The sequence below is a fragment of the Lytechinus pictus genome, chromosome 4 (genome assembly GCF_037042905.1).
Source record: "Lytechinus pictus isolate F3 Inbred chromosome 4, Lp3.0, whole genome shotgun sequence".
Classification (NCBI taxonomy): domain Eukaryota; kingdom Metazoa; phylum Echinodermata; class Echinoidea; order Temnopleuroida; family Toxopneustidae; genus Lytechinus; species Lytechinus pictus.
Window position 1 is genome coordinate 15436823 of NC_087248.1, and position 27661 is coordinate 15464483.

A 27661-nucleotide genomic window follows, 5' to 3' on the forward strand; every position below is an offset into this window, starting at 1 on the left:
TACTACTACCACCACTACTACCACTACTACCACCACTACTACTAATACTGTTACTACTACTGATGCTGCTGCTGCTACTACTACTACTACTTCTACTACTAATACTATAATTTGCTGCTGCTGCTGCTACTACTACTACTACCACTTCTACTTATACTACTACTACTACTACTACTACTACTACTACTACTACTACTACGACTACTACTTCTACTACTACTAATACTATAATTTGCTTCTGCTACTACTACGTCTACTACTACGTCTACTACTACTACTACTACTACTACTACTAACTACCAATACTACTACTACTACTACTACTACTACCACTACTACTACTAATACTATTACTACTACTGATGCTGCTGCTGCTACTACTACTACTACTTCTACTACTAATACTATAATTTGCTGCTGCTGCTGCTACTACTACTACTACCACTTCTACTTATACTACTACTACTACTACTACTACTACTACTACTACTACTACTACTACGACTACTACTACTTCTACTACTACTAATACTATAATTTGCTTCTGCTACTACTACGTCTACTACTACTACTACTACTAACTACTAATACTACTACTACTACTACTACCACTACTACCACCACTACTACTAATACTATTACTACTACTGATGCTGCTGCTGCTACTACTACTACTACTTCTACTACTAATACTATAATTTGCTGCTGCTGCTGCTACTACTACTACTACCACTTCTACTTATACTACTAATACCATAATTTGCTACTATTACTACTACTACTACTACATCTGCTATTACTACTGCCATCTCTCCTTCCCCTATAAATCCCTTCATCCCCACCCTCTTTATATATGTATATTTATCACTCCCCGATCCCCTCTTTCCTCTCCTTTTCCCCCAATCTTTACCCTCCCCTCCCCGGCACACACTCTCTCTCTCTCTCTCCCTTCACTCACTCCCCCTCTTCCCCACCCTCACACCTCCCTTTTGTCTCTCTCTCAATCCCTCTCTCTTTCTTCCCTACTCTCTCTGTCTCCTCTTCCTTCACACAATTATATATATAATCAGTCTTAATACATCACTCACATTCTTTTAATTCCAAAAATGCAACACACAAATTGCCCATAATACAGATTGTCATATTTTTTGTATATTACACATGGCTGTGTATGTTCATGTTTCAAACAAGAGTAAGGGGAGCATGAATTTACAAGCATAATAACTTGATCTTGATATAATGCTCTTACCATACATTTAATTTAGCTTAGAATACTGCAAAAATAGTTCATCATTGAAAAAAGATGGTTGATACGGGATCAACACACCAACATGCAATACATGCAAACATTATAATATATATTTTTAGTTGTTCCTATGGATGCTTTGAACAAGATAACTTAAAGTTGGTACATACAGAGAGAAAACAGTAAGAAAAATGAAGGGTGGGGTTCAAAATTACATCGGGCCAGGATATATAAGAAATATCAAGCTGTATATACACTTTTTTCATCCATGCACACTTTGGGGAAAACATACCTATATACAGGTTATAAAAGTTTAAACAATCATTAATAAAATTCCATGATGATGATTTAGAAATTTCATACAAGAGCATGAAAATATGATAGGATTTAATTTAAACCGGTCAAAGGAAACGCAAAGAAAGGAACAAAAAGTGAAGAGTTAATTGAACTATTAACGCAAATAAAGCAATAACTCCAACTGCAGTCCATGTTTCTTTGTCAAAATACACATGCAGGCAATACTGAGTGGTATACACAAACACACAAAATAATACAATAGCAGGACACAAAATAATGAAAACCATATAAATGGGTATGGTAATTGAGAAAATAAAACCCACGGACAAGGAAGTTTGGAAAGCTACTCTTATCACTCAAAATATTTTCAAAATTTTGGTCGAATGCAGGCAGTTTGTGAGGCACCTGGGCAAGAGTCGGAGCAGCGTCTTTTCACAAGGTGTCCCTCTCTGCGGCTCCCAGAGTAGCTTTCCCCACAATCCTCATTGATTTGTACATCGTGAGGTGTGAGGTTAGCAAAGGATAAATGCAGATTTCTTGCGGAAAGACAGAGCTAACTTCTGGTGAGGTGCCTTATTGGATTTCATATCTTGATAACCAGTAGCGATCTACCTTTGTGCTAGGAGAGGGGGGGGGGGGTAGACTGATGCAATGACAATGAGCCGCTGTGAACTTTGGGTTTAAACCCCTATACCCCCTCTCCATCCCCCACTGATTACACCATGTTCTTATTCATGCTATGCAATACGCCCATTTAAAAAAAAATTACTGCTGATAAGAACGTATGTATAGTTTACAGATATATGCAGTTGTTTTAACAAGGATAGGCCACACTAGACTACTGTAGTCATACCAAGAGTATTTCACAAAGAGTTTATGACTTCATTTCTGGTTAATGTGTCAATGATTATTATTTAATTATCAAGTTATCAAAAAGTGATGTGACTATCAAAATAACATGATGTAATACATACTGCAGCCAATCAGATATTTAAGAGTGATTTTAAATCACAAGAAAAGAATCTTTTTGAGTTCTCAACTTATTTTTATGTTATCTCCTGATAAAATTTATGTAAAAGGGTCCACCGCAAAGACATCCTAATACTTGAGCTATGACCAGAAACAGTTAAAATCAAGACAAATTTTAATGTGTGTCTTGCTTATTCATTTATGTGTACAGACCGTGTGATCACTTAGAGTTCCTTCCATCATTCAAATCTCATGACAAAAACTGAAATTGATCTTAAAAGCTCTTGGTGAAACAACCTCCGAATACATTGCATTCAACTCCAGTATGAAGCTGAACACACACTCTGGGCCCTGGTATCTCAAGCCTGCTATAACAAATGCTATCATTCTAGAGCAAGTTTGATTTCAACAAATCAACTTGCCAGATTCAGTAGCTTATAGCCAGGGGCGTTATTATTATCATCATATTTCTGGTACTTTCTACCAATGGAACTCACTGGTCTGCCAGCCCTGCTTGCAAATTAATATTCTTAAAAAAATAATTGCTCCTGCAAAATTTATGATGATTAATATTGCATTTATGAAAGGAGGAGTGCCAACAATATCTAACTATAAAAAAAATAACTCATCAAGTAATAGAGCAAAAGGTGATATTTTGGGGGGAAATAAAATATATTTTTGGTGAATGTGAAAGTGCAGGACAGTGAGTTGCGTTCATTCAGCTGGTTAAGCCTTGTACAACAAGTGCAGTGACGTTGTTTAACAAATATTTCTCTAACAACGGACTGAATCATATGGGACATTTGGAACAACAAAGGTTCATGTGATGGCAAGAATTTCTTAAAACGTCAATTCATACTTTCATATTGTCCTTGTCTGTAAAATACAGCATGGCTAAAAGTAAATATTACTTCTTTTGATTAATTTGACCACGTTGAAAACATACAATTAGCTGTGACCTATTCTGATATATTTCATAGTCAAGATTAAGAATAAATTTCAAAAGTTATCTTTTCCACATATTCATTTCTATCACATTTATCATGATTTTTGGTAATTTTATATAAAATTATACCTATGATCAGTTTTATCTTTATGAAAGCTTAAAAAGTTAATTCTATTTCAGATGATTTCAGATATTTCATTCAACAGATATAATTTTAAGTTGTTGTTTTGTTACAAACTGGATTATATACATAAAAATAAATCTCAATAAGTCTAAATTCATATATCTCAAACGAATCAAAGGAATGAACAATGAATATTAAAAGCAGCATAGTTTACAACAATTCTGAACACTATTTCAATTAATCAGTACTTAAGTCGTCATAATTTCAGGATACTGAATTTCTCTTAATTTAATGGAAATTAGTTGTATTTCATAAATCCCCTTAATATTTTTATCATCATTTGATATCTGTATTTTTGTCGGTATTTTTTTCACACATCTTTAGACACTCATGTGTTTGCCGATATTTTTTAGAAGCTGGAATGAGATGGGGTGTGTCTCCACTATTCCTCCCAGATAAATACCTAAATGAAATTAAAAACCAATAACTGAAGGTAATATTTTATTATTATTATTAAAGTACCTTCCAAAGAAAATATTAGTGAATTGAAGGTGTCCTATGTGAAATTTTCTATGAGTTGTAAAAATTACTTGTACGATTGTAAAAGTGTTTCTTCCATGTAGATTAAGGCATGTGTGTATCTGTTAGTATGGGCACTTTTAGAAGATAAGCATTTGTTATTATTATGTGTAATCCATGTGGATTTAAGATATATTGCAAGTTTTCATAAAAGATTATAAGCGATTTAAAATTATTTAATGTAAAAATAAAACTTGGTTCCAAGTATTCATGAAAAAAGGTACAATCTCTGTGATGTTACTATTGAGTTGCAATTATTTCATGCGAAACTACGAGTGATGATAATAGACATAAAAATCTTGTCTTCTTAAATTGCATGCTATGGAAATTACATGTGAAATTACTTGTGAGTTGCAATTATTTGTTGTAGAATCAGAGGTGATTGTAAGAATTCATTACAAATGGATAATTTTCGTTATGAATTACTGATGAGTTCAAGCATTTAAACAAATATAAGTGATCAACAATAACGTATGAAATTACTTTGTGAGTTGCAAAACTGTCTGATAAAAGAGTGAATTTTTTAATAGATATCTCATGTGAAAGTCCAACTGATTACAATTCCTAATGAAATTACTGGTGAGTTGACAAAGTGGTTTCATGAAAAATGCCCCCTATGATAAATACAGATGATTTGATATTCTTCCAAGTAAGGAATAACTGTAAACATGCACATAATTTCAAAGCACTCCTTCAAAACTGTAAACCAACTAGGGTGTGGAGTTTCACAAAGCATTATGTCTGCGACTTTCAATAACAAATTTAGTCTGAGCTAACCAAATACAAAGATTTCCTTAGCTTCATGAAACCGCCCTCAGAGTGCAGCTTTGCCGGGTTTTTATTCACAGATCAATTGAAGCATGGCATATTCTAGTATCTAGTCTGAATGTCACTTTTACAGTATTATTTCATCTTGATATTACACTTCAAAGAAAAAAAAACTTACAATTTATTTCCTTTTGATCCATGCAACACAGGTTTTCTTAGCTTTGCTACATTCACAGATTGAATATAGAGTCACTGATCGAAGCAATCATAAGCAATCTTTGGCCACATGCAGGCAACTGGTTTTCAAGATAGGTTTATATAAAATAGGAAAAGATTACAGGAATACAACCACTTTGCATAGCTCTTGCTCCTCGGAATAAGAAGCAAGTTCACACAAGTATACTACAGATTTCAGCCTTGTATCATATGTTATCTACAGTGATATAATCTGCTAAGCAATATAAAATGTCTTTTGACTGTCTAATAAGAAGAGCCTCATGTAAAACTATGAAAAGTCTGGAAGAGAGTCTATGCATTTACTATTCTTTCACACAACATACCATCATTGTCCATTGCAAGTGCTCGTGAAAATAAATGGAAGCAGTATCAATGTTTAAATGTACCCTTTCTCTCCCTTTTCTTATCGTATAGAGTACAGTTTCTTATTTGAAATACAATTTTTGCAATTTTTGTTTACCTCCAGATTATGCCTCAAAGAAATGCACCAACTTTTAAGATAATTAAATTGTTTTCCAAATATTGTGTATAATTTTTTTGCCATTTTTAATTACAAGCCATTTGATTTTGGCCGATTTTATTTTCATAACAAATTTTTTTTTAAATTGCAATGTGATATTACGCGAAACATAATATCACTACTTCAAGAGCAAATTTTTCTTCAATATTCCTTTTCTGTGATCACATATCACAAGAAAACCAAATTTTGACAGATCAAAAATTTCCAAAATTTACCAAACACTCTCTGTCTGATTTTAGTTTGAAATAACAATGAATTTAGAATTAGAATTTCATGGAGGGACATTCCTTTCTTAAATAAATGCAGTCTGATACCGTTTTCAGTAACTCTTGATTTTTTGGTCTGCACCAGGCTTGCACTAAAATAGTCCGCACCGCAATCGTTCAGTCACTACTCAGCAGAGCAGCGCTACTTTTATGATCACAAATTCAAATACTTGGGCAGACATGGGATGGCGCTGGTCTAAGTGCTGCTAATGGCAGCATCAAAACAGCACCGGTCTGGTGCGGGCAACTTTAGCGCACGGCATTCATGAAGTAAAAAATTTTACGACTTAGCCCGGAGATGGTCTGGACCAGCGAGTTACTGAAAGCGGTGTGTGATTCTCATAACATTAAAATAAAAATTCTATTGCAACCAGTATTTAACCCTAACTAGGCCGGGCTTTTTTGGCTGTTCTGTGGCTGGGGGGGGGTTGATTCAACCCCCCCCTGAGATCTCGGCCGCCGATCGCGCGAACGCCGCAAAAATTTGCACGCTGGTAGTGTGCGATGTAATCTTTAAGGCTGTATGGTAAAATTTTCCAAAATAATGAGATTTTATTATATATGAATTAATTATGCTAATTTATGCATAAATCATACTTTTTGCTCTAATTCACTAAATAAAGCTCCTAGAATGCTATTTTTTTGTAAAAATATTCTTTGTAGCATTCTTAACAATGGCAATTGAAAAAAACTTCGGTTTGGAAATCAATTTCTTATGTATTTTATTGTTTTATGAATTTCTTATGTATTTCCTTGTTTTTCAACCTTTTGTTTTTCTTTGTGTTTTTCGCCAGATTTATTGCACAACCTCTTTGAAGCATAATTATGCTAAAATCAATTGCTTTCAGCTGTTTAAAGTAAAAATAATCATATCTTTATGAATAAGATGAGAAAACTCAATTTGCATTGACTTTGTACACAAAATCACGTTTTGGAATCATTTTTGGTCTGACATGCACTTACAAAATGTTGCGTAATTTTGGAACCGCGTACCCGGGCGTCGTAAATTTGGTCTCAAAAGATGCGCGAGACTTAAATGTATAAACTCTGCGAGTGGCGCGGTCAAAAAATTTTGCGCGGCGGAATGATCGCAGAAAATGTTGAGGGGGGGGTTGAATCAACCCCCCCCCCCCGGCCATTTTAGGGTTAAATTCCACTTGGCTTTTACTAATTCAAAAAGTAAAATCCATCTGATTTCTATTTATACTCAGAATGTAATAGCACGGTAATCACTAGTATCATATGAAATCAAACTTGTGTAACAATTCTTTTAACTTGGATCATTCATGATTGCATATATGGTATAAACCTACATTTAATTTCTTTGCCCCCCACCAACCCCTCTCTCTCCCTCTTTATCTCTGTCTCTCTCTATATCTCCGAAATCATCAAATAATTTCAACCACCTTGGCGTCAGGAAGGCAATACTAAGGCCAAAGGGTCCCTAGGAATCCATGGAGGGAACCACAAATATCAACCCAGGGTCCCGTCTTACAAGGAATTTTGATTTGTCCGATCAACCTCAACTGTATGGAAATCCATCAATGTCATAATTTTTTCCTACAGGAAATTTGCAAACAAAGAGGAGCATACTGAATTGTCAATAAAACAACAAATGTTATGAATATACATCATATCTAGAAAACATTTTTTTAAAACATGCATTCTATATTTTGACGCTACTGGCTTTCAATTGTTTTGGTTGATCTGGGGTCCGTTGCAGAAAGAGTTGCGTTTAAACGCAAGACAAAAAATCAATCGTAAGTCCAAAATGCGCGCTGTTGATTGGTCGAAAATCAAGTTGCAACTCTTTCTGCAACGGGCCCCAGATCAATTGCACCTCTTGGTAAGATGGTGACCAGGGGGGTGTTTCACAAAGATTTAAGTATGACTTAGAGTCGCACTTAAATGCCTAGTTGCATGTGGTGTAAAAGGCATCACCGCATTGGTCAGATCATACAAAGAGGACGGGCACTACCGCGTATTGTATTGATCAATTAGATTGCGCGTTGCATTTGAGATACACGTTGGCATTGAAGTGCGATTTAAGTCATACTTAAATCTCTGTGAAACCCCTGGTCTTGTTCCTCATTTCATCTTTGGCTATGATGCTGGAGTCACATGACCAAGGGTGCCAGTTGGACATTCCTTGGCACCATAACATAAAGCCTGTTGATTGATAGTGTGGCTTATTTCCACAATTGATTACATTGATATACAATCAATCATAATAAACAGCCCCACGATCACTTGCTATTAAGCTTTCTGTTACGGGGCCCAGGGTTGAAGATACTCAACCTTCTCATAATGGAGAAACTTACATATCAGGGGCCTGTTACATAAAGCCTAGTGATTGAGAGTGTGGCTTATTTCCACAATTGATTACATTGATATACAATCAATCATAATCAACAGCCTCACGATCACTTGCTAAGCTTTCTGTTACGGGGCCCAGGGTTGAAGATACTCAACCTTGTCATAATGGAGAAACTTACATCCGGGGCCCGTAACATAAAGCCTAGTGATTGATAGTGTGGCATATTTCCACAACTGATTACATTGATTATTGTATAGGATCAATCATAATAAAAAGCCCCACGACCACTTGCTAAGCTTTATGTCACACGGCAATGTTTGTTTAATTTGATTTTTTTTTAAACATGTTTGGTCAATCAAAGTTTAGTTTGATTTTTAAAAAGATAGAAAGGAAAATATCTATGATAACTATCAAATTAAGTTGAATACGCAGATGATGTTCATTTTTTAATCTGATTAAATTTATAAAAGAAACCTATCAATGAATTGCAATTCTTAAAGCTGTAGATGTATAAAAGAAAGAGGCAAATGTCCGATTTCTAAACACAACGCCGCGGTATTCCTTACAAAGGACTTAATAAACTAAGCACAGCACCTTGATGAGCACTACTGCCTGGATCGTGGTTGTGAAAATCTCAGGACATGTCAGGCAGATCAGGTCAAGGGTCAAGGTTCATGCATAGCCAAACCATCAAGGTACACTTCGAAGATTAGCCCTTGACAAGTCCTGGGGAGTATTTCATCAATATTTTTGTCGCACAAGTTACTTTCTTTGATTTTGATTGGCTGAGAAGCACTGTTACTATGGTAACTCTCAGATAAAACATCCAGTATGTCCTTTCATGAAATACTCCCCTGGATTAAAAGAGGGCCTAAAGATGAGAACAGGCAGCAAACTGGCACCCCTGGATCCAAGCCCGGAACTTGGAGAAACCTCTGGGGATCGGCACAGGATTGACTCATCTCAGACATTCGAGGTGTGGGTCAGTGCGACCTGGAAGCCATTCTGGATGATAGCACCGCTCCCCATGACCATGCCCTTCATTGGAAGCTCAAAGAGTCCCTGGTTCTCCCCTACTTGTTGGCCACCCATGCCGGGCATCATGGCGGACAGGAGCTCCGATGTCATGTCCGAGGTCATCGGGTCGAGTTGGCTGGTGGGATGGAGGTTGTTGCCAGGAATCGACATGTCCTAGAGAAGCAAAATGAATGAAACGAAATCTGCTTTAAAAAAACACACGGTTCAAATCCCAGTCAATTTGGTAGCTGTTTCTTAGGTAATTTCTAAGGGGGAGGGGTTCAAATATGCTTTACAAAACAGTTATTCAAGCACTGACACAGCTATTGCATAACACATTGACAGTGAATTTGTTCTTTGGAAGAACAACATTTTATTTATTTCTCCTAGAAAGAGAAACAGGATTGAGCAGGTGATAATTCCAAAGACTACCTAGTTATCAGAACGCAAGAAGTAATATTCCCTGCCAATGACACTGGGTCTTTTCACCCTAATATTTGCATGTTCAATTGGATGAAATATTTAAAAATTTAATTCCAAGGGGGCGTTTCATAAAGCTGTTCGTAAGTGAAGAGCGACTTTAAGAATGACTGATGAACCTTTCTTGTTCACCATTAATGTTCGTTGGTGATTATTTATCGCGTAAGAAAGGTTCACCAGTCGTTCTTAAAGTCGCTCTTAACTTAGGAACAGCTTTATGAAACGGCCCCCAGATCTTTGGAATAATTTCAATTATCTGTATTATGATCTATGAAGCATGGACACCTTTCACAAATGGTAAATTATTCATTCTGGGAACTACCATGGAAACGTTCATTGTCATAGGCTACAGAGTCCTTTTACCATGGTAGTTGTCATAATGGCAAAGTTATCATAACAGCAAAGTTACCACAGTTGTAGCTCTTTATGAACCAGGTGCCAGGACATAAATTTGAATATAAATTTGAATTTCAAGGTGTTTCTCGGTGTGCCACTGGAATTCATAGAGGGATACTAGCTCCTACCTGATTGAACTCAAGTCCAAGACTTCCACCACCATTGTGAATCATCCCTTGGTTTCCTGAGAAACCGCTCCTGTCCGACTGCATGTTGTTCTGTGATGCCATCCCATGTGAGTACCTTGTCTCCATTTCACATTTCATCACTGGCAAGTTTGTTGTCTTGTAGCTGGAGTTCTGTTGCTGCCGATGCTGCTGTTGATTGAACTGCTGGCCCTGCTGCTGTTGCTGATTGTGCTGTTGCCATTGCTGCTGCTGTTGCTGCGGATGCACTTGTGGTTGTTGCTGAAAGGTGTGTTGCTGTTGGTTGAATTGCTGTTGCTGCTGTGGCTGCAGCTGTTGATTCTGCGGATGCATTTGTTGTGGTTGCTGATACATCTGACGCTGTTGTTGCTGAACCAACTGTTGCTGTTGTTGTGGATGATGAGAAGAAATAGCAGTAGCCCTTGAAGGTTGTTGTATCTGGGTTTGTATTGCATGTTGCTGCGTCTGTTGCCGACATGACTGCTGTTGACCGTTGGAAGAAATGTCAGCAGCTCTATTCGGCTGTTGGATCTGTCGCCTTTGCAATTCCAACAATTGCTGCTGTTGTCGGTGTTGATGTGACTCTTGCCTCAGTGCTTGCGTTGAGTTCTGCCCATGTTGCTGAGACTGATTCTGAATATTAGAAGTGTGCTGGCTGGTCATTGGAAGATTGTTTAGAGGATTGTAAGAGTTTGGAGAATCAAAGACAGATTGAGCTGGTGGCTGCTGTCTCTGACCATCCAACTTACAGCTCGCCTGAGACTGCATCAGGTTGGTTTGATGGCTAGACTGGTGGCTGTGCTTGGCTTGCTGCTGTGAATGAGATACCCTGGAAGAATGCACAGGATGCGGCATTTGCTGCGACGACCCGGAACCTTGCATGAACACATTTTTGGACTGAGGAGTGGCCATGCTGGGTTGCTGTCTGGATTGGGGATGGACTGAATTCAGGGAGTTTACAGGGGTTTTGGCCGATGGTGACCCCCATTCTACCGTGTTTGGGTGGGTGATGGACGTGACTGGAGATGAAGAACTCTGCACCTCCTGCTTACAAGAGACCTGGGTCTGAGGATTACTCAGTAACGACCTCAAGACGTTACAAGAGTCATGATTTAGTCCATTATTATGAGTTGGCATACGGTTAAACTGCATAGTGTTCATTTCTACTTTTGGTCCAATTTGGTTTGGCATATTGTGGAATTCCTGATTTGGGGCATTATATGATTGTTCATTGTTAGAAGTCCATGTGTTTGGTGCAAGCATTTCAGGACCACTGCTTGCCATAAGAGTTCTTGCAATGGCCCCTTGCTGTCCTGATTCAAACGCCGATAAGGAAAGGGCTTCGTCAAATGTTGGGATATCATCTCCATTCTCATATGGCAAGTTGTCCACCCCACTGTCAATGCTCCCTGTGCTAAGTGTAGGAGCCCTGGGGTCTTTGACTCTCTGAGGAAGTTGCATTTCGGGACTCACTTGGCAAGGACTCACTACAGCCACTTTCCTTGATGCTTGGTTACGGCCAATACCATTATTCTGCATCTGTCCATGCATGGGCACACTGTTAAACCCACTGTCATTGCTACCTGTTGATCGCGGAGAGCACATGTTGGAAGTTTCTAAGGCAGCACCTTGTGAATGGTTCTGCAATGGTAAATATGTAGAGATCTTCTGCTGCTGCTGATACCGAAGTTGTTGTTGTTGCTGCTGCTGCTGTTGCTGATATTGCTGCTGTTGCTGCTGCTGTTGCTGATGTTGCTGCTGTTGTTGCTGAGGCTGTTGCTGTTGGAGCTGCTGATGTTGTTGCTGCTGCTGTTGCTGATGTTGCTGCTGTTGTTGCTGAGGCTGTTGCTGTTGGAGCTGCTGATGTTGTTGCTGATGCTGTTGGAGCTGCTGTGGATGCATCTGAGGTGATGACAAAGCACTTTGATCAGCAGGTAAACTGTTCAAAGCATTATGCCTGCATGACCAGGTCTGTGATTCACTCAACATATTAACAGATGCATCCCCAATATTTCTAGAAAACTCTGTCCTCAGGGATTCCCCTGCCATTGTTGGAAGGGACTCCTGGGGGCTGATGTGCCCCTTGATTCCATTTTCCAAAAGACTTCTGTTTCCATTTACCCTCTGATCAAAGACACCACCGACCCTATCATTACCACCATTCTCCATGCCCTCGCAGGAGTAGTTGGGAGGGGAGTACCCAGGCGATCGTTTGAACTGGTATCTCGGTGTGGGTCCTTCGAACGATTGAGTCCCACCCCTTTCCGACCTCGGACTAAACATGGATTCCTTATTCATACCAAACGGTGGTGGCCCGTCATCTCTGAACTTCACAGAGTCTCCAAAGGGGGGCATTCCACCAGGAGGGAAATCCGTCATTCCCGGAGGCATCTCCCCCATGCCAGGAGGCATACCTGGAGGCATGCCAGGAGGCATACCTGGAGGCATGCCTGGTGGCATACCCCCCATTCCTGGTGGCATTCCGCTCATTCCTGGAGGCATATCTCCCATGGGGACTCCTGGGGGTGGCCCTCCTCCAAAGCTGGGAATCTCCCCTCTCTGAAGAGCATGTAGTATGACTGGGGGAAAAAACAAAAGTGAAATGAAAGATAAGTCCATCATGCAATTTTTTTACTTTATGGTACAAACTTACAGATTTAAAGAGATGATAGAATAGACAATATTGATTGTGGAAGGCAATGCACTGAAAAGCTAGCAGCTCATTAAATTCTCTCATTCATTGGGGAGTCTGTTTAGAAGTCATCTTCGATTTACATGTAATGTATTTCCTTCGAACAGGGAGAAGTTTGGCTTTCTCTCGAAACAAAACTTTTGAAATATTGAGTCACCTTTAAGGTGCTTGTTATTTTTATCTGCAGAGGTCAGATTTCAACTGTAGTTGGTATTAAAAATTGAGAAAGCCATTTTTCATCCGAGAAAGGGTCACTAGTCGTGGATGATGTCAAGCATAATTTACAAAGGGTTTCATGATGCAACGGCAAGATGTCCTTTCTTCCGCATGTACATGTAGGTATATATTTTAGGGGGGGGTGTTGCAAGGCAATATTTGCAGATCAATTTCAAATTTTTATTGCAATACTACAATTAATGGATACATTTTAACTAGTGCAAATCAAACCTTTTTGCAAGGGGCAGACTAGCAATGAATTAATAATTTGAAATGAACTGGAAGGCATGATTGACTTGAGGTTCTTAAATAGATAAGTTTCTTGGAATGCCTCATTAAGCCCAGCACATACTATGCAAATGTGATTGCACTCATATGCGATTACAACGAAATCGCGGGGTGCTCACACCAACCTGCAACATGCTGCAACTGCAATCCTAATTGTTGCAGAAAAATAGCAGATCAAAGCTCAGACATTTGAAATGCCGAATCTCCCTGCCATTTATCTGCGATTTTGATAATTTGAGCCAATCCGATTTGTCCTAGACGATGATGTCATGACCGATTTGCTGCACTGCTGCAGTGCAGACAACTTACACGTAAAGGAGATGACACAAAATTGCAGTGCATTGCAGAGCTATTGCAACGTATGCGCTGGTTTGCAATGCAATTGGCAATTTGTTGGAATTGGATCTTAAAGCAATCGCATCGCAAGGTGTGTGCGCTGGGCTTCAGACCAATCATAATTCAGAATATGAAAACCTGAGTTACCTGGCGGAATGGGAGGGTATGGTGGGTTGCAATCGTACAGGTCGGCTTTCCCTGTGAACGGCCATCGGAACGGCTTCCTACGGTTTATCAGATGCTGATCTCCTTCCTCGTCACTATACAACACAAATATCAATAGGTGGGGCAACAATGAGAACTTCACACAAAATGGGGCATACTTCATTCATATAAATATAGCACAGGTGATTTCTTGTAATGGTTACGTCACTTGAATGGATGCAAAGGTAAAAGGTTACGTCACAACGGAGCATTTGCTTGTAAGTTAATGGGCACCTGGTAAAAAGGAATTCTTTGGGTGATCATGCCCCTGATCACAATATCCATGCTGAAGCCAGGATAATAATATGCAGAACTTGGAACATTCATATTAAGCGCTATATAAATATTGCATATTGGACAACACCTACATAGCTTGTTGTATGCAAGCAAATGAGAGGCTGAACGTGCAATATTCCATAACGTCCAAAAGGTACCGTTGCACGGCTTTATGAGGTGATATCACAATGTGATTCGATTCATTGCGCTCAGTGCAATACACGTATTGCGCAATGCTGCCCTAGATATAATGCACGATTGTGAGATTTTGCTTTTTGCTTTCAATATTTTTTCCTTTCTCATAGATTAACGCGGGGAAAACTTGTTTTTTGTTTATATTTTCGATAACTTCCCAAGTATTATACAACACAAATAGCGAATATTCCTATTCGTGCAATGGTACAACATTTCGTATTCGATAAAAGAAAGATACTCTATTCAAGTGCTTAGAACATTGTTCTTTCACCCCATGCAAAATCTCATACCATCACACTCGTGTCTTTTCGCTATTTGTATATTATTATTCTCAGCTTTTAGTGCAAGAGTGGGATTTGAATACCTGGTGGGTGTTTCATAAAGCTGTTCGTAAGTTACAAGCGGCTTTACAAACAATTGGTGATTCTTTCCAAGGAGCTACATTAACACCAATGAAAACTAGTGTGATGTCTGAAGGTTTGCATGGTGGTATGAGTAATCGCGGAAGAGGTTTACGGTACACCATGTGTAAAGTCCTGGAAGGACTGAGATAAGAAAAGTGGATAGAATTGGAGGTGAATTGGAAAGGCGAGAGAGTGGAGGTTTGAAAGTAGAGTATTCTTTTTTAAATTAGTGTAGTCCTTAAAAGGACTGTAAATCAGATGGAGAGGAAAGCTGAGTAGTAGGCAGGCTTGAGTAGGTGAGAGAAGGCTGGCCTGAGTTGGCGAGTAGAGTGGTAGCAGGAGTAGGAGAGTTAGTGTACATAATTTTCAAGAAGAAAGGGTCACCAGTCATTTATATAGTTGCTCGTAACTTACGAACAGCTTCATGAAACACCTACCACGACCTCTTATAAACTGACCCATAAACATTTATTCCATGTTCTGTAACATAATCCTGGGACGATTGAGCCTTTGCTCATGCCGCACCAGCCCTGTGGAATGCACTACCGTGGGAGCTGAAGAAATCAAACTATGCAACATCCTTTAACGGGCAACCTGAAATTGCATTTGTTCACCAGCAGGTACTAGGTTTGAAGACAGACATTTTTTTCCTCATTGTAATGTATCTTTTCTAGTACTTCTCTTCACTTTTTTTTGCTCGTTTTAAGCGCCTTGAGCATTTAATCTAAATGGAAAAGACGCTATATAAATCCTATGTATTGTTATTATTATTATTATCATTATAAGGGATGAACTTACCTCATCGGCCTGTGGGTGGAGACCAGGTAGTCTGGCTTGCCATTCTTGTACATGACCCTCCCTTTAGCCTGGACCCAGATCCACTTCATGACCTTTGACATCAACCGGAAGTAGATGAAACCAGTCTCTCCTTTACGGATCACTGTATGGGAAAGGGGGAGAAAGGCAGGGGAGAATGGGAGGGAGGGGTGGAGAAAGGGAAGAAGAGAAGAAGAAAAGGAAGATAAGAGGGAGGAATGGAGGGGAAGAGTAGGTAGGAAAAGAAAGGACAAAAGGAGCATGGAGTAGTGGAAGGGCAGGAAGAGGTAGGAATTCAGGAGAAAAAGGGGGAGTGGTAGATGGATGGAGAAAAGGGAGGTGTGTAGAGGACAGAGAAGAGCAGGAGGGGATGAAAGGGGAAAGGGAAAGGTAGGAGAAGAATAGAAAGAAAGGATGGAAAGAGTATGAGAGGGAATAGAAGAGAGGGAGAAAGAAAGGGTTAGATAACCAAAGGAATGAAGACAGGAGGGATTGAGAAATGAAACAGAGGAAGGGGGATGGGGGGATGGAAGAGCAGTGAAGAGAGAGATTATATACAGAGTGACAGTAAGCAAAGATATCCAATAAGATTTTAAAAGGGGTTGGAAGAGAAGAATGAAAAAATGAAGAGGGGGAGAACGATGGTTTCAGAAGGAGAGGAGAGAAGAGAGGAGACAGGGTGGGGTGGGGTGGGGCAGTGGAAATAGGCCAGATCCATGCATTGTGGGATGTTTGAAAAGAGAAGGATGGAAAAAAAAAGAAAAATATTAGATTAAAAGGTTTCATCTCCTATCTAAAATTCATCAAAATTTTGTCCACTCTATCCAAAAATAATTATGTTTAATATTGATTGATATGTTTCTATGAAAATCTGCATGCATTAAGTATTCATTCTATATCAAAGAACAAAAAAAATAACCTCCTGAGACCCGTTGCATAAAACTTTTGCAATAAAAAACTCTGGCAAATAGACAAAAACTCTGGCAAAAAAATTTGCCGGAGTTTTTTAAGGCAAAAGTTTTATGCAACGGGTCCCTGGCCTCTAATCTAAACAAAACGTAGGCAGTGCGAACTGGCTCTGTGGTGCCAATTTGGCGGGAAGTTCGCAAGGGATGCACATGACCAAAAACTCTGCCATGCTCGGGTCAGGAGCGGTCCTTGATATACAGAGGATATACACTGCAATGCAGACCACACAGCTCGTCATGACACTAAAACAGGTTCTGACTTTGACAGGAGCATCCACAAGTGTATCTGCCACTTTATTTTAAAAATATCTATTCATTGTATGCATTATTCTTCTGTTTCTATTTTAATTCTGGTCAATACACATATCAGTTTTTGAGGATGACAGAAGCTTCCACCAGTAGGCAAGCCTACATCCACCATTTCAAATCAAGATTTGATTGTCTTTAGCACTATTATTTTGCTTCTTATTTGGGATCTCTTGGTTCTATTTTAATTCTGGTTGAATCACCGATCAGTTTTTGAGGTTGGCAGAATCTTCCCCAAGTAGGCAAGCCTACATCCACCATTTTAAATCAAGATTCTTCACTTTATTTGCTCCTATTTGGAATTTTTTGTTTCTATTTTAATTCCGGTCAATCTTTTGACATTGACATACAGAAGCTTCTACATGAACCGGTAGGCAAGCCTACATCCACCATTTTAAATCAAGATTCTTCACTTTATTTGCTCCTATTTGGAATTTTTTGTTTCTATTTTAATTCCGGTCAATCTTTTGACATTGACATACAGAAGCTTCTACATGAACCGGTAGGCAAGCCTACATCCACCATTTTAAATCAAGATTCTTCACTTTATTTGCTCCTATTTGGAATTTTTTGTTTCTATTTTAATTCCGGTCAATCTTTTGACATTGACATACAGAAGCTTCTACATGAACCGGTAGGCAAGCCTACATCCACCATTTTAAATCAAGATTCTTCACTTTATTTGCTCCTATTTGGAATTTTTTGTTTCTATTTTAATTCCGGTCAATCTTTTGACATTGACATACAGAAGCTTCTACATGAACCGGTAGGCAAGCCTACATCCACCATTTTAAATCAAGATTCTTCACTTTATTTGCTCCTATTTGGAATTTTTTGTTTCTATTTTAATTTCGGTCAATCTTTTGACATTGACATACAAAAGCTTCTACATGAACCGGTAGGCAAGCCTATATCCACCATTTTAAATAAAGATTTGTTATTCATCTTTTGCATTATTAATTTGCTCCTATTTGGAATCTTTTGTTTCTATTTTAATTCTGATCAATCTTTTGACATTGACATACAGAAGCTTCTACATGAACCGGTAGGCAAGCCTATATCCACCATTTTGAATAAAGATTTTTCACTCATCTTTTGCATTATTAATTTGCTCCTATTGGGAATCTTTTGTTTCTATTTTAATTCTGATCAATCTTTTGACATTGACATACAGAAGCTTCTACATGAACCGGTAGGCAAGCCTATATCCATCATTTTAAATAAAGATTTCTTACTCATCTTTTGCATTATTAATTTGCTCCTATTTGGAATCTTTTTTGTTTCTATTTTAAATCTGGTCATTACACATTCCACAAGAAAGGCAAGCCTACATCCAACATTTCAAATCAAGATTTTTCATTTGTTACTAGCCTTATTATTTTGCTTCTACAGTATTTGAAATCTTGTTGCCAACGCAACAATCAGTTTCAAAGGGTGCCATGAGCTTATAAAAGCACAACCATAATTTGAATATTCAAGATTTCTTTCTGTCATTTGTCTTATCATTTCCTTTAATTCTAGTTGTACAGTAATACGAAACAGGTTTGAGTGGGTCAGAAATGTTTACATATACATGTATGCCCATCATTTGACTTACTAAAAAGATTGATTTCTAAAGAACCATTTCTTCAGATTTCAAGTTTGAAATAAGCGGCATCACAAGTTTTACCTTCCTATTTGATGCAAATGGGGGGATTTCAAGCAAGCAAAAAATAACAAATAAACTTCTCACTCAAGATGATAAATACACATGACCAATGTCTGGGCTATTTAAGTTTAAAAGCATTATTTTCCAAAGAAATGTGAGAGTTATATCCATCATTTCTTTTGATTACTTGTCATTATCATTATATAAAGCTGTCACAGCAATGCAGTTTTAAAAAACAAATAAATATGTCTTGCACATCCCTCAATCAATGTTAGAGCCATATTCCATGTGCATTGCTAGAAATATTAGAGGAAAAAAAAGAAAAAAATTCAGCCTGGCACATTTAAGATGGATCGACAGACTGTATACTGATGCCTTTTGCCCCCTTTATTTAGCAAGAGTATAAAAAAAGAAAGTAAAGTAATAGTGGTGCGAGCAGCTTGTCATTTTAAATTGGGTCAAATGACAAAATTGTTGCTACAGGTGTGCTGTATGCGCCCAGGTGTTCATTTAAAAATTTTGCTATCGAAGTTGACGTATCAAGGGTATCCAATTAAATTTCATGTACCTGGAGTATTTCAAGGGGGCCCCATATGAATATTGGTTGTGCAAGGATATACTTTTTACAACATAATTCTGTCAAGATTAGGGTCACATGTATATTCAACTTAATACTGTTTCCATGAATATAGAGCATAGGTATCACTAGTCATTCCATGATTAAAATTATGCCTTAATGAATTCTTTATAACAATAATGAAAGCTTAACCAAACTTAGTACTTGATATTTCACCCAACTCATGGTTAATCATGAAAGGGATGTTCACAAGTGAAATAAATTTAGTATTAGAGCCGAAAGTGCGTTAACTCCTTTATCAAAGCCTGCCAAATGAACTCTTGTGTATTCAAGCATGTATAAACATATAATGTTTACTAAGTGTTAATGTATAAGATATTATAAATTTAAGATATTAAAATTTAAGATATCATAAATTTAAGATATTATAAATATTATAAGATATTATAAAAATGTTTCTTCTTATTCTTTTCTTATATTTCTAGCAATTCACATGCAAATTTAAGACCAGACATTTTATCAATTACATGAAAATTTCATTATATAATTGACAATAACAGTAAGAGAGGAATCTCTTTCTTGATTTAATACCAAATTAGACTGATAAGAACACCAACAATAAATAGTTTCAAATTTTCACCATTTTTCTGCGCAACTTTCAAATGACATCGAAATTTCAAATTCTTTGTGCTCATCTATGCATGTTTTATATTTCATGTCATATAAAGTATTAAAAAATCATTAAACTTTGGACAGGAGTTTCCTTTTTTTCCCTTGGATGCACACAAACTGGTGGGGAGGAGGGGGTTGAATTACAAAACGATGAAAGCAAGGCAGAGTTTGCGTCCGTGAGAACAGACCTATCAAAGCGAGAGGAAGTGTAGGGTGAGGGGTCTAATGAAATCAACCCGCTAGGAATGAGTCATTAGAAGGATACTCAGGCTACTTGTCACATTCAATTGGGAGGAATCATCCTAGAGTCTTTGATAAAGAGACGCTGATCCCTGAAATCAAGAAGAGCCTGTCCAATCTTAAAGGGACAATCACTTATTCTTCATGACTAATTAAGATATCGTAAGCTCTCTGATCTATCTGATCAAGAAGAGCCTGTCCAATCTTAAAGGGACAATCACTTATTCTTCACGACTAATTAAGATATCGTAAGCTCTGATCTATCTGATCAAGAAAGAGCCTGTCCAATCTTAAAGGGACAATCACTTATTCTTCAATACTATGAAGATATCTTAAGCTCTGATCTATCTGATCAAGAAAGTGCCTGTCCCATCTTAAAGGGACAATCACTTATTCTTCAATACTGATAAAGATATCGTAAGCTCTGATCTATCTGATCAAGAAAGTGCCTGTCCAATCTTAAAGGGACAATCACTTATTCTTCAATACTAATAAAGATATCTTAAGCTCTGATCTATCTGATCAAGAAAGAGCCTGTCCAATCTTAAAGGGACAATCACTTATTCTTCACGACTAATTAAGATATCGTAAGCTCTGATCTATCTGATCAAAAAAGAGCCTGTCCAATCTTAAAAGGACAATCACTTATTCTTCACGACTAATTAAGATATCGTAAGCTCTGTTCTATCTGATCAAGAAAGAGCCTGTCAAATCTTAAAGGGACAATCACTTATTCTTCAATACTAATAAAGATATCTTAAGCTCTGATCTATCTGATCAAGAAAGAGTCTGTCCAATCTAAAAGGGACAATCGGTCATCTCTGACAACTATAACTACAGTATTTGTAAATCATCTCGAGTCGTTTGATAAAGAAGCCTTGATCTCTCCAATCAAGAAAGAGTCTGTCCAATCTTCAAGGGAAAGACACTCATAATTTATAACTATATCTTGGATCATTTTGAATCTTTGGCAAAGATGTTCCCACCTCTTCAATCAAGAAAGAATGTTCCAGTCTTAAATGGAAAGACAATCATATTTGATTATTATAACTATACCTTTGATCATTTTGAATCTTTGGCAAAGATGTTCCCACCCCTCCTGTCAAGAAAGAGCCTTCCAATCTTAAAGGGACAACCATATATCTTTATTATAACTATATCTTGAATAATATTGAGTGTTTGATTAAGAAGTTCACACCTCTTCGATCAAGAAAGAGTCCCTCTAATCTTTAAAGGGACAATCACCCATCTTTGATCATTTTAATTATAACTCAAATCATCTTGAATCCCTGAATGAAGCTCTCATTCCTCCAACAAATAAAAACACAACTGAAAGTCAATTATACCTTAGTCTCCTTATTCCTACATATTCATAAAATTAGGCCAACTACAATGTATGTAACTAATGAAGTAAGATGTTTCTGCTACTTTCACATGTGAATCTCCTCAACTTACATGAGCTATGCATCTCAGAACAGTAGATGATGTCTTCATAATGCACGTACTGGTAGCCAGGCAAGGATCGGAACTCCGTGTCGGTGTAACCAAGAACTTCAGTGCCCCTAGAAAAGATAATTTAGGGAGAGAGAAAAAGATCATTATTCATTATTTCTAAGGCTTCTTTGGAAGCTCCTTATTGTTGTAATTGTTGTTTTTTAATGAGTAAATAATATTGTAGGGCCTGTAGGTTTATTTTTTAAAAATATAAATCCTGTTCTTGTGTTGTGGCTAGTTTCAACATGTCGATCCATGTTCTTAACATCAATAGCAATACTTGAATACCATCACCAACACTGTACCGTACTTGAAATCGTGCATTAAAAACACATCCGACTTGGTATCTAGTTTACTTGTCTTGTTAAAGTGATTGGTTAACATTGGTTTGACTTTTAAAAAATCTGAGCTAGAAGGTCACACTTGTCACCTGTGTCTGTGATATGTTACAAAAATGAAGCCCAGAAAAAATTGCGTTCGAAAAATAATTATTTAGTGCTTCAAAAATTGAAATATATAGTGACCGAAAACACCATCTTAATTTCATCCCATACACTTAAGTGTACTATTTAGGCGTCTATAAGACGCCTATTTACAAAATCGGGGTTTGCCTTGTAGTTTTAGCTTTTCATTCTCAATAATGGTTGTTTTCAGGGTTTATTAGTTCTAATACATGCACTTGTACACATGTTTCATCTTGGTTTGAGAATTTTTTTAATCGGCTGCTCACAAAGTTAAACAATACCTTTAAGTGTAGACCACTGATGTGATATTATGAACAGTGGCTGTAATATCAAACTTAAAATGAGGTTGGTATGTTTTCTTGTTTTTAGATTTCACTGAATTTTACCCACTACAGTACCATCTCTAAATGATAGGATATGGTGTGTATATGCAAGATTTGATAAATGTGATCTCTTCTTTCTCCTTCTGGTTTTTCTTCCTTTTCTCTCCTCTCTTTTCAATTCTCTCCATTTACCTTCACGACTACAATTTACATTCATGTAGTTTCCCTTTTTCTTTTCACTCACCTACTACTACATTCCTCTTTTTTTCCAATGACTTCATTTTCTAAGATCACATATTTTACTTAATAGGTTTGTGTACCATTTAGAAAATGTTATGATACTTTGTAAGAACACTTTATATGTAACTTGCATGTTTGTAAAATTGATCACAAATTAGCCTTTGGCTGCGATGTTCTTTTAATAAACCATTTTATCCATCCATCCATCCATCTAGTGTGGGTTTGTCATCAGTCGGTACTCAGCTAATGAGTCCACTATACTGTGAGTGCTGTCTTTTTATATAATAACTAACATTTGGGGTTGGAGCTACTCTCAATGCCTTTATCAAATTTTCTACACAGACACCAATTACTTTAACACCAAGACCACCACTATACTTCAATTCACAAATGTCGCGTCATACTTTGTATCCAGATTGACCGTCTTGAAGTCCAGCTTGTGCTTCGTCCTGAAGATCATGTTCCGCACATAGATCTCCATGATGGTCGGCTGCTGGAGGGGACAGGCCAAGGCGAAGAGCGCCATCTCTGGTGGGTCCACGTCAACGGGTATGCCATCCTTGCCTCTCGTCCGCTGGCCATGGAGCATACGCATACGCCCGCTGAACTGCAGGCTCTGTACATATGAAATGAGAGAAGTATCGTTTTACATCATGATTATAAAATGTATACGATTATGTACTTCAAATAATGTATGTGCTTTTACATGTATAAGCTAATTATTTAGTTGATCCTTCATATGGTTATTTGGTTATGACAATAACAAAACAATTTCAATGATATGACCTTTGCGAGATGTGACCTTGATACCCATTTATGCATACAAGTAAAAGAGAAAATTTGCGATTGAATGGCAAAATATTTTCTTGCAACACCCCGTAAGTTATACTTAAATCTTTGTGAAACACACCCTGGGACCCGTTTTATAAAGAGTAACAACTGTTGTAAGTTTGGCATTACGGCAACAACCATGGTAACCTTGATTTTTATTTGATACGGAGCCCTGTTGCCATGGTAGTTGCCATAATGTCAAAGTCCTGTATGAAAAGGGCCCCTGATCTATAAAGATGTCACGTTATTTTCAAAGCCATACTGGACAGTATCATTGGTCAGTTTCGAGTCTGTTTCATTGGTGTGACTTGGCATATCAGATAACGCTTTGCATTAGGATACACGTTGCTTTCAAAATCAGGTAACCGCATTACGAGACCAATTGTATATCAACTGAAGTACTGTACCATGAATCCAAAGAGATAACTCCATACGGACTTCTATAATGAACCTGGTGGGTGTTTCAGAAGGCAGTTCGTAAGATACAAATGACTTTACGCACGACTGGTGATCCTTTCTTGTGCTATGTGATATCCCTATAAAATTGATTTATGACCCAAGAACATGTTCCAGTCGCGCGTAAAGTTGTGCATAACTTTACAAACGGCTTTATGAAACACCTCCCTGTTGTTAAGACAATGTATTATCGTGAACAGGGGGTTGGGGCATGCAGCGCCAGAACTCAGAAACAGAATCCCACACAATTTATAAAGGCAAGTTGATACAATCAAGTCTGCACTGGAAACATGATTACGTAACTGATGATAATGGCCCGTATTCTGAAGTCAGGTTTAACTTAGACCATGGTCTAACTCTGTGCTAGAATTTGAAGCCAAAAGAGTCAAAATTTTTATTAAGTTGTTTGTTTCTTACATTTACTGTGCTCTTTCCTGATTCTTCAATGGTGAAGACAATCATATATTTATACTTCCTAGACAATTATGAATGATTTGAGAGCCAAATGAGCTGAAATATGATATCTCTACTGTTACTGATTTATGTAACAATTGGCTATCCATACTTAAACCACAACTTTAAACCTGAGTTTAAGTTAAACCTGACTTCAGAATACGGGCTAATATCTTCATAGTATCACCAGCAGCTTTCCCTCCTGTTTTCTTCTGTATTTTTTCTGATGTGCACAGGAAAACATTTTGAAAGGTATAAAGTGCTATATAAGAACAGTTCTATTATTATTAGTATGTTGTTATCTTTATAATTATTTTATTAAAGATATCTGAAATATTTACCAGAAACCCTGAGGATTCATCTAGGAGGCATCTGAGACGACTGGTGAAGTTTCGGTCCAATGATTGCTCTGAATCTACAGGAATGAACAGACATGAAAATCACATTTTGGATTATCACTAATACTAATTATAAAATAGGATTTGTATAGCGCACGATTCTACCATGCTACAATGTAGGTGCTCAGTCGCTCCTATATTACCCCGGCTATTGAAGCTAGTCTACTATTAAATCAATGCAGAGATCAACACATTTTGAATGCATTTTTGTATTGATTGTTTTAATATATATAACATCAATACCACTGAATTGCAGATATTTCCTAATTTCAAAGAATATGACACTTGCATGTCATCATGACATATACTAAGAAATTGTTTATCTGTTCAAAATGATTGAGGTTACTTCTAACAGATACTCATCGACCAATTGTCACAGATAAATAATCAATCCAAATGAAATATGACTCACTATAGATAACATACAAAAGAGTACAGGATATGATGCAACATCATAATTAATATTATACATTGTAAGTAGATGATGGAAAAAAGGCAAGGTATTATTGAGATTCTTTTTTTTTCATCCTTGGTTTTTGTTTTTGTACATGTAGCTCTTTTGTGTTATAAGGATTCACCTTTGAAGGTCTTGAGGCCTATTGTTAATCCCACCACTTTCTGTTCTTTGCCGTATTTACAATGTAAACTTTTGTATTCGTGTTTTGTATTTTTTAATGTTTTTTATGCTATTGTACCAATAATTTTATAAGATTGTGGAAATAAATCTAAATCTAGAAATATTTAGCAATAAGATGAAAAACTGTATTTAAATGTTTCTTAGAATTTTTTTTTTTACTGTATAATGATTTTTTTCTATCTAAAGATTGCTGCACGCACATTAAATCGGATTTGATTAATACAAACTATGTCAATAACTGAGGAAAGATATATCAAAATATAATGTTATCTTCTTTTTTTTTCTCAAGATTTAAGTTTGCAGTCTTACTTGTAAGCTAATCCTTGATTTGCTGTGCGTAATTCCATGAAATTGTAATTTTTCTATAGATTAACATGAAGGAAAAGATTGTTCCACAGAAGTGCATTAGAAGTCTAGCATGCATTCAATGAAATCATTTTAATTATTATATGCAGAGTAGGCCTACATTCTTTTTTTTAAAAGAGAGTACAAAAGTGAGACCGCAATAAACATTACTTTGTTAGACTATCATCATGCCATCAAACAGACTTAATGTATTAAGTAAATATATATATATATATTTTAATGTATTTATGATATTTGTTCTTAATCAACTTGAGGTTGTAACTTTGTCATGTATAGGGAGCCCTATCTACAAGCTCTGCTTCTTCGGGCTTCCATTTTTTACGGTGTATTGTATTGTTCTTTGAATATTACTGTATATTTATCTTGTTTTTAAAATGATTGAATTTAATAATGAAATATATAAAAATAAAAATAAGGGTGGACTATCCTGTGGACTATCTACAAGCTCTGCTTCTTCGGGCTTCCATTTTTTACTTTGTATTGTATTGTTCTTTGAATATTACTGTATATTTATCTTGTTTTTAAAATTATTGAATTTAATAATGAAATGAAATAAAAATAAATATAAGGGTGGACTATCCTGTGGACTATCTACAAGCTCTGCTTCTTCGGGCTTCCATTTTTTACTTTGTATTGTATTGTTCTTTGAATATTACTGTATATTTATCTTGTTTTTAAAATGATTGAATTTATTAATGAAATATATAAAAATAAAAATAAGGGTGGACTATCCTGTGGACTATCTACAAGCTCTGCTTCTTCGGGCTTCCATTTTTTACTTTGTATTGTATTGTTCTTTGAATATTACTGTATATTTATCTTGTTTTTAAAATTATTGAATTTAATAATGAAATGAAATAAAAATAAATATAAGGGTGGACTATCCTGTGGACTATCTACAAGCTCTGCTTCTTCGGGCTTCCATTTTTTACTGTGTATTGTATTGTTCTTTGAATATTACTGTATATTTATCTTGTTTTTAAAATTATTGAATTTAATAATGAAATGAAATAAAAATAAATATAAGGGTGGACTATCCTGTGGACTATCTACAAGCTCTGCTTCTTCGGGCTTCCATTTTTTACGGTGTATTGTATTGTTCTTTGAATATTACCGTATATTTATCTTGTTTTTTAAATGATTGAATTTAATAATGAAATGAAATAAAAATAAATATAAGGGTGGACTATCCTGTGGACTATCTACAAGCTCTGCTTCTTCGGGCTTCCATTTTTTACTGTGTATTGTATTGTTCTTTGAATATTACTGTATATTTATCTTGTTTTTAAAATTATTGAATTTAATAATGAAATGAAATAAAAATAAATATAAGGGTGGACTATCCTGTGGACTATCTACAAGCTCTGCTTCTTCGGGCTTCCATTTTTTACTGTGTATTGTATTGTTCTTTGAATATTACTGTATATTTATCTTGTTTTTAAAATTATTGAATTTAATAATGAAATGAAATAAAAATAAATATAAGGGTGGACTATCCTGTGGACTATCTACAAGCTCTGCTTCTTCGGGCTTCCATTTTTTACTTTGTATTGTATTGTTCTTTGAATATTACTGTATATTTATCTTGTTTTTAAAATTATTGAATTTAATAATGAAATGAAATAAAAATAAATATAAGGGTGGACTATCCTGTGGACTATCTACAAGCTCTGCTTCTTCGGGCTTCCATTTTTTACTGTGTATCGTATTGTTCTTTGAATATTACTGTATATTTATCTTGTTTTTTAAAATGGTTGAATTTAATAATGAAATGAAATAAAAATAAATATAAGGGTGGACTATCCTGTGGACTATCTACAAGCTCTGCTTCTTCGGGCTTCCATTTTTTACTG

General features: G+C 36.6%; 1 protein-coding gene across 3 annotated transcripts in view; it reads right to left on the reverse strand.

The window, feature by feature from the left end:
- Positions 1–6740: 6740 nt before the first annotated feature.
- The window catches only part of LOC129258943 (probable serine/threonine-protein kinase yakA), a 30168-nt gene continuing 9247 nt past the window's right edge, over positions 6741–27661 (reverse strand). For all 3 annotated transcript variants that reach the window (XM_064098481.1, XM_054897193.2, XM_054897194.2), the window contains 7 exons: positions 24749–24822; positions 23072–23283; positions 21602–21708; positions 15718–15859; positions 13988–14100; positions 10291–12887; positions 6741–9460 (listed from right to left, as the gene is read on the reverse strand). In XM_064098481.1, coding sequence (XP_063954551.1) covers positions 9233–9460; positions 10291–12887; positions 13988–14100; positions 15718–15859; positions 21602–21708; positions 23072–23283; positions 24749–24822 — 3473 coding nt within the window. In that variant the 3' untranslated portion in view covers positions 6741–9232. The remainder of the gene's footprint in view (positions 9461–10290; positions 12888–13987; positions 14101–15717; positions 15860–21601; positions 21709–23071; positions 23284–24748; positions 24823–27661) is intronic.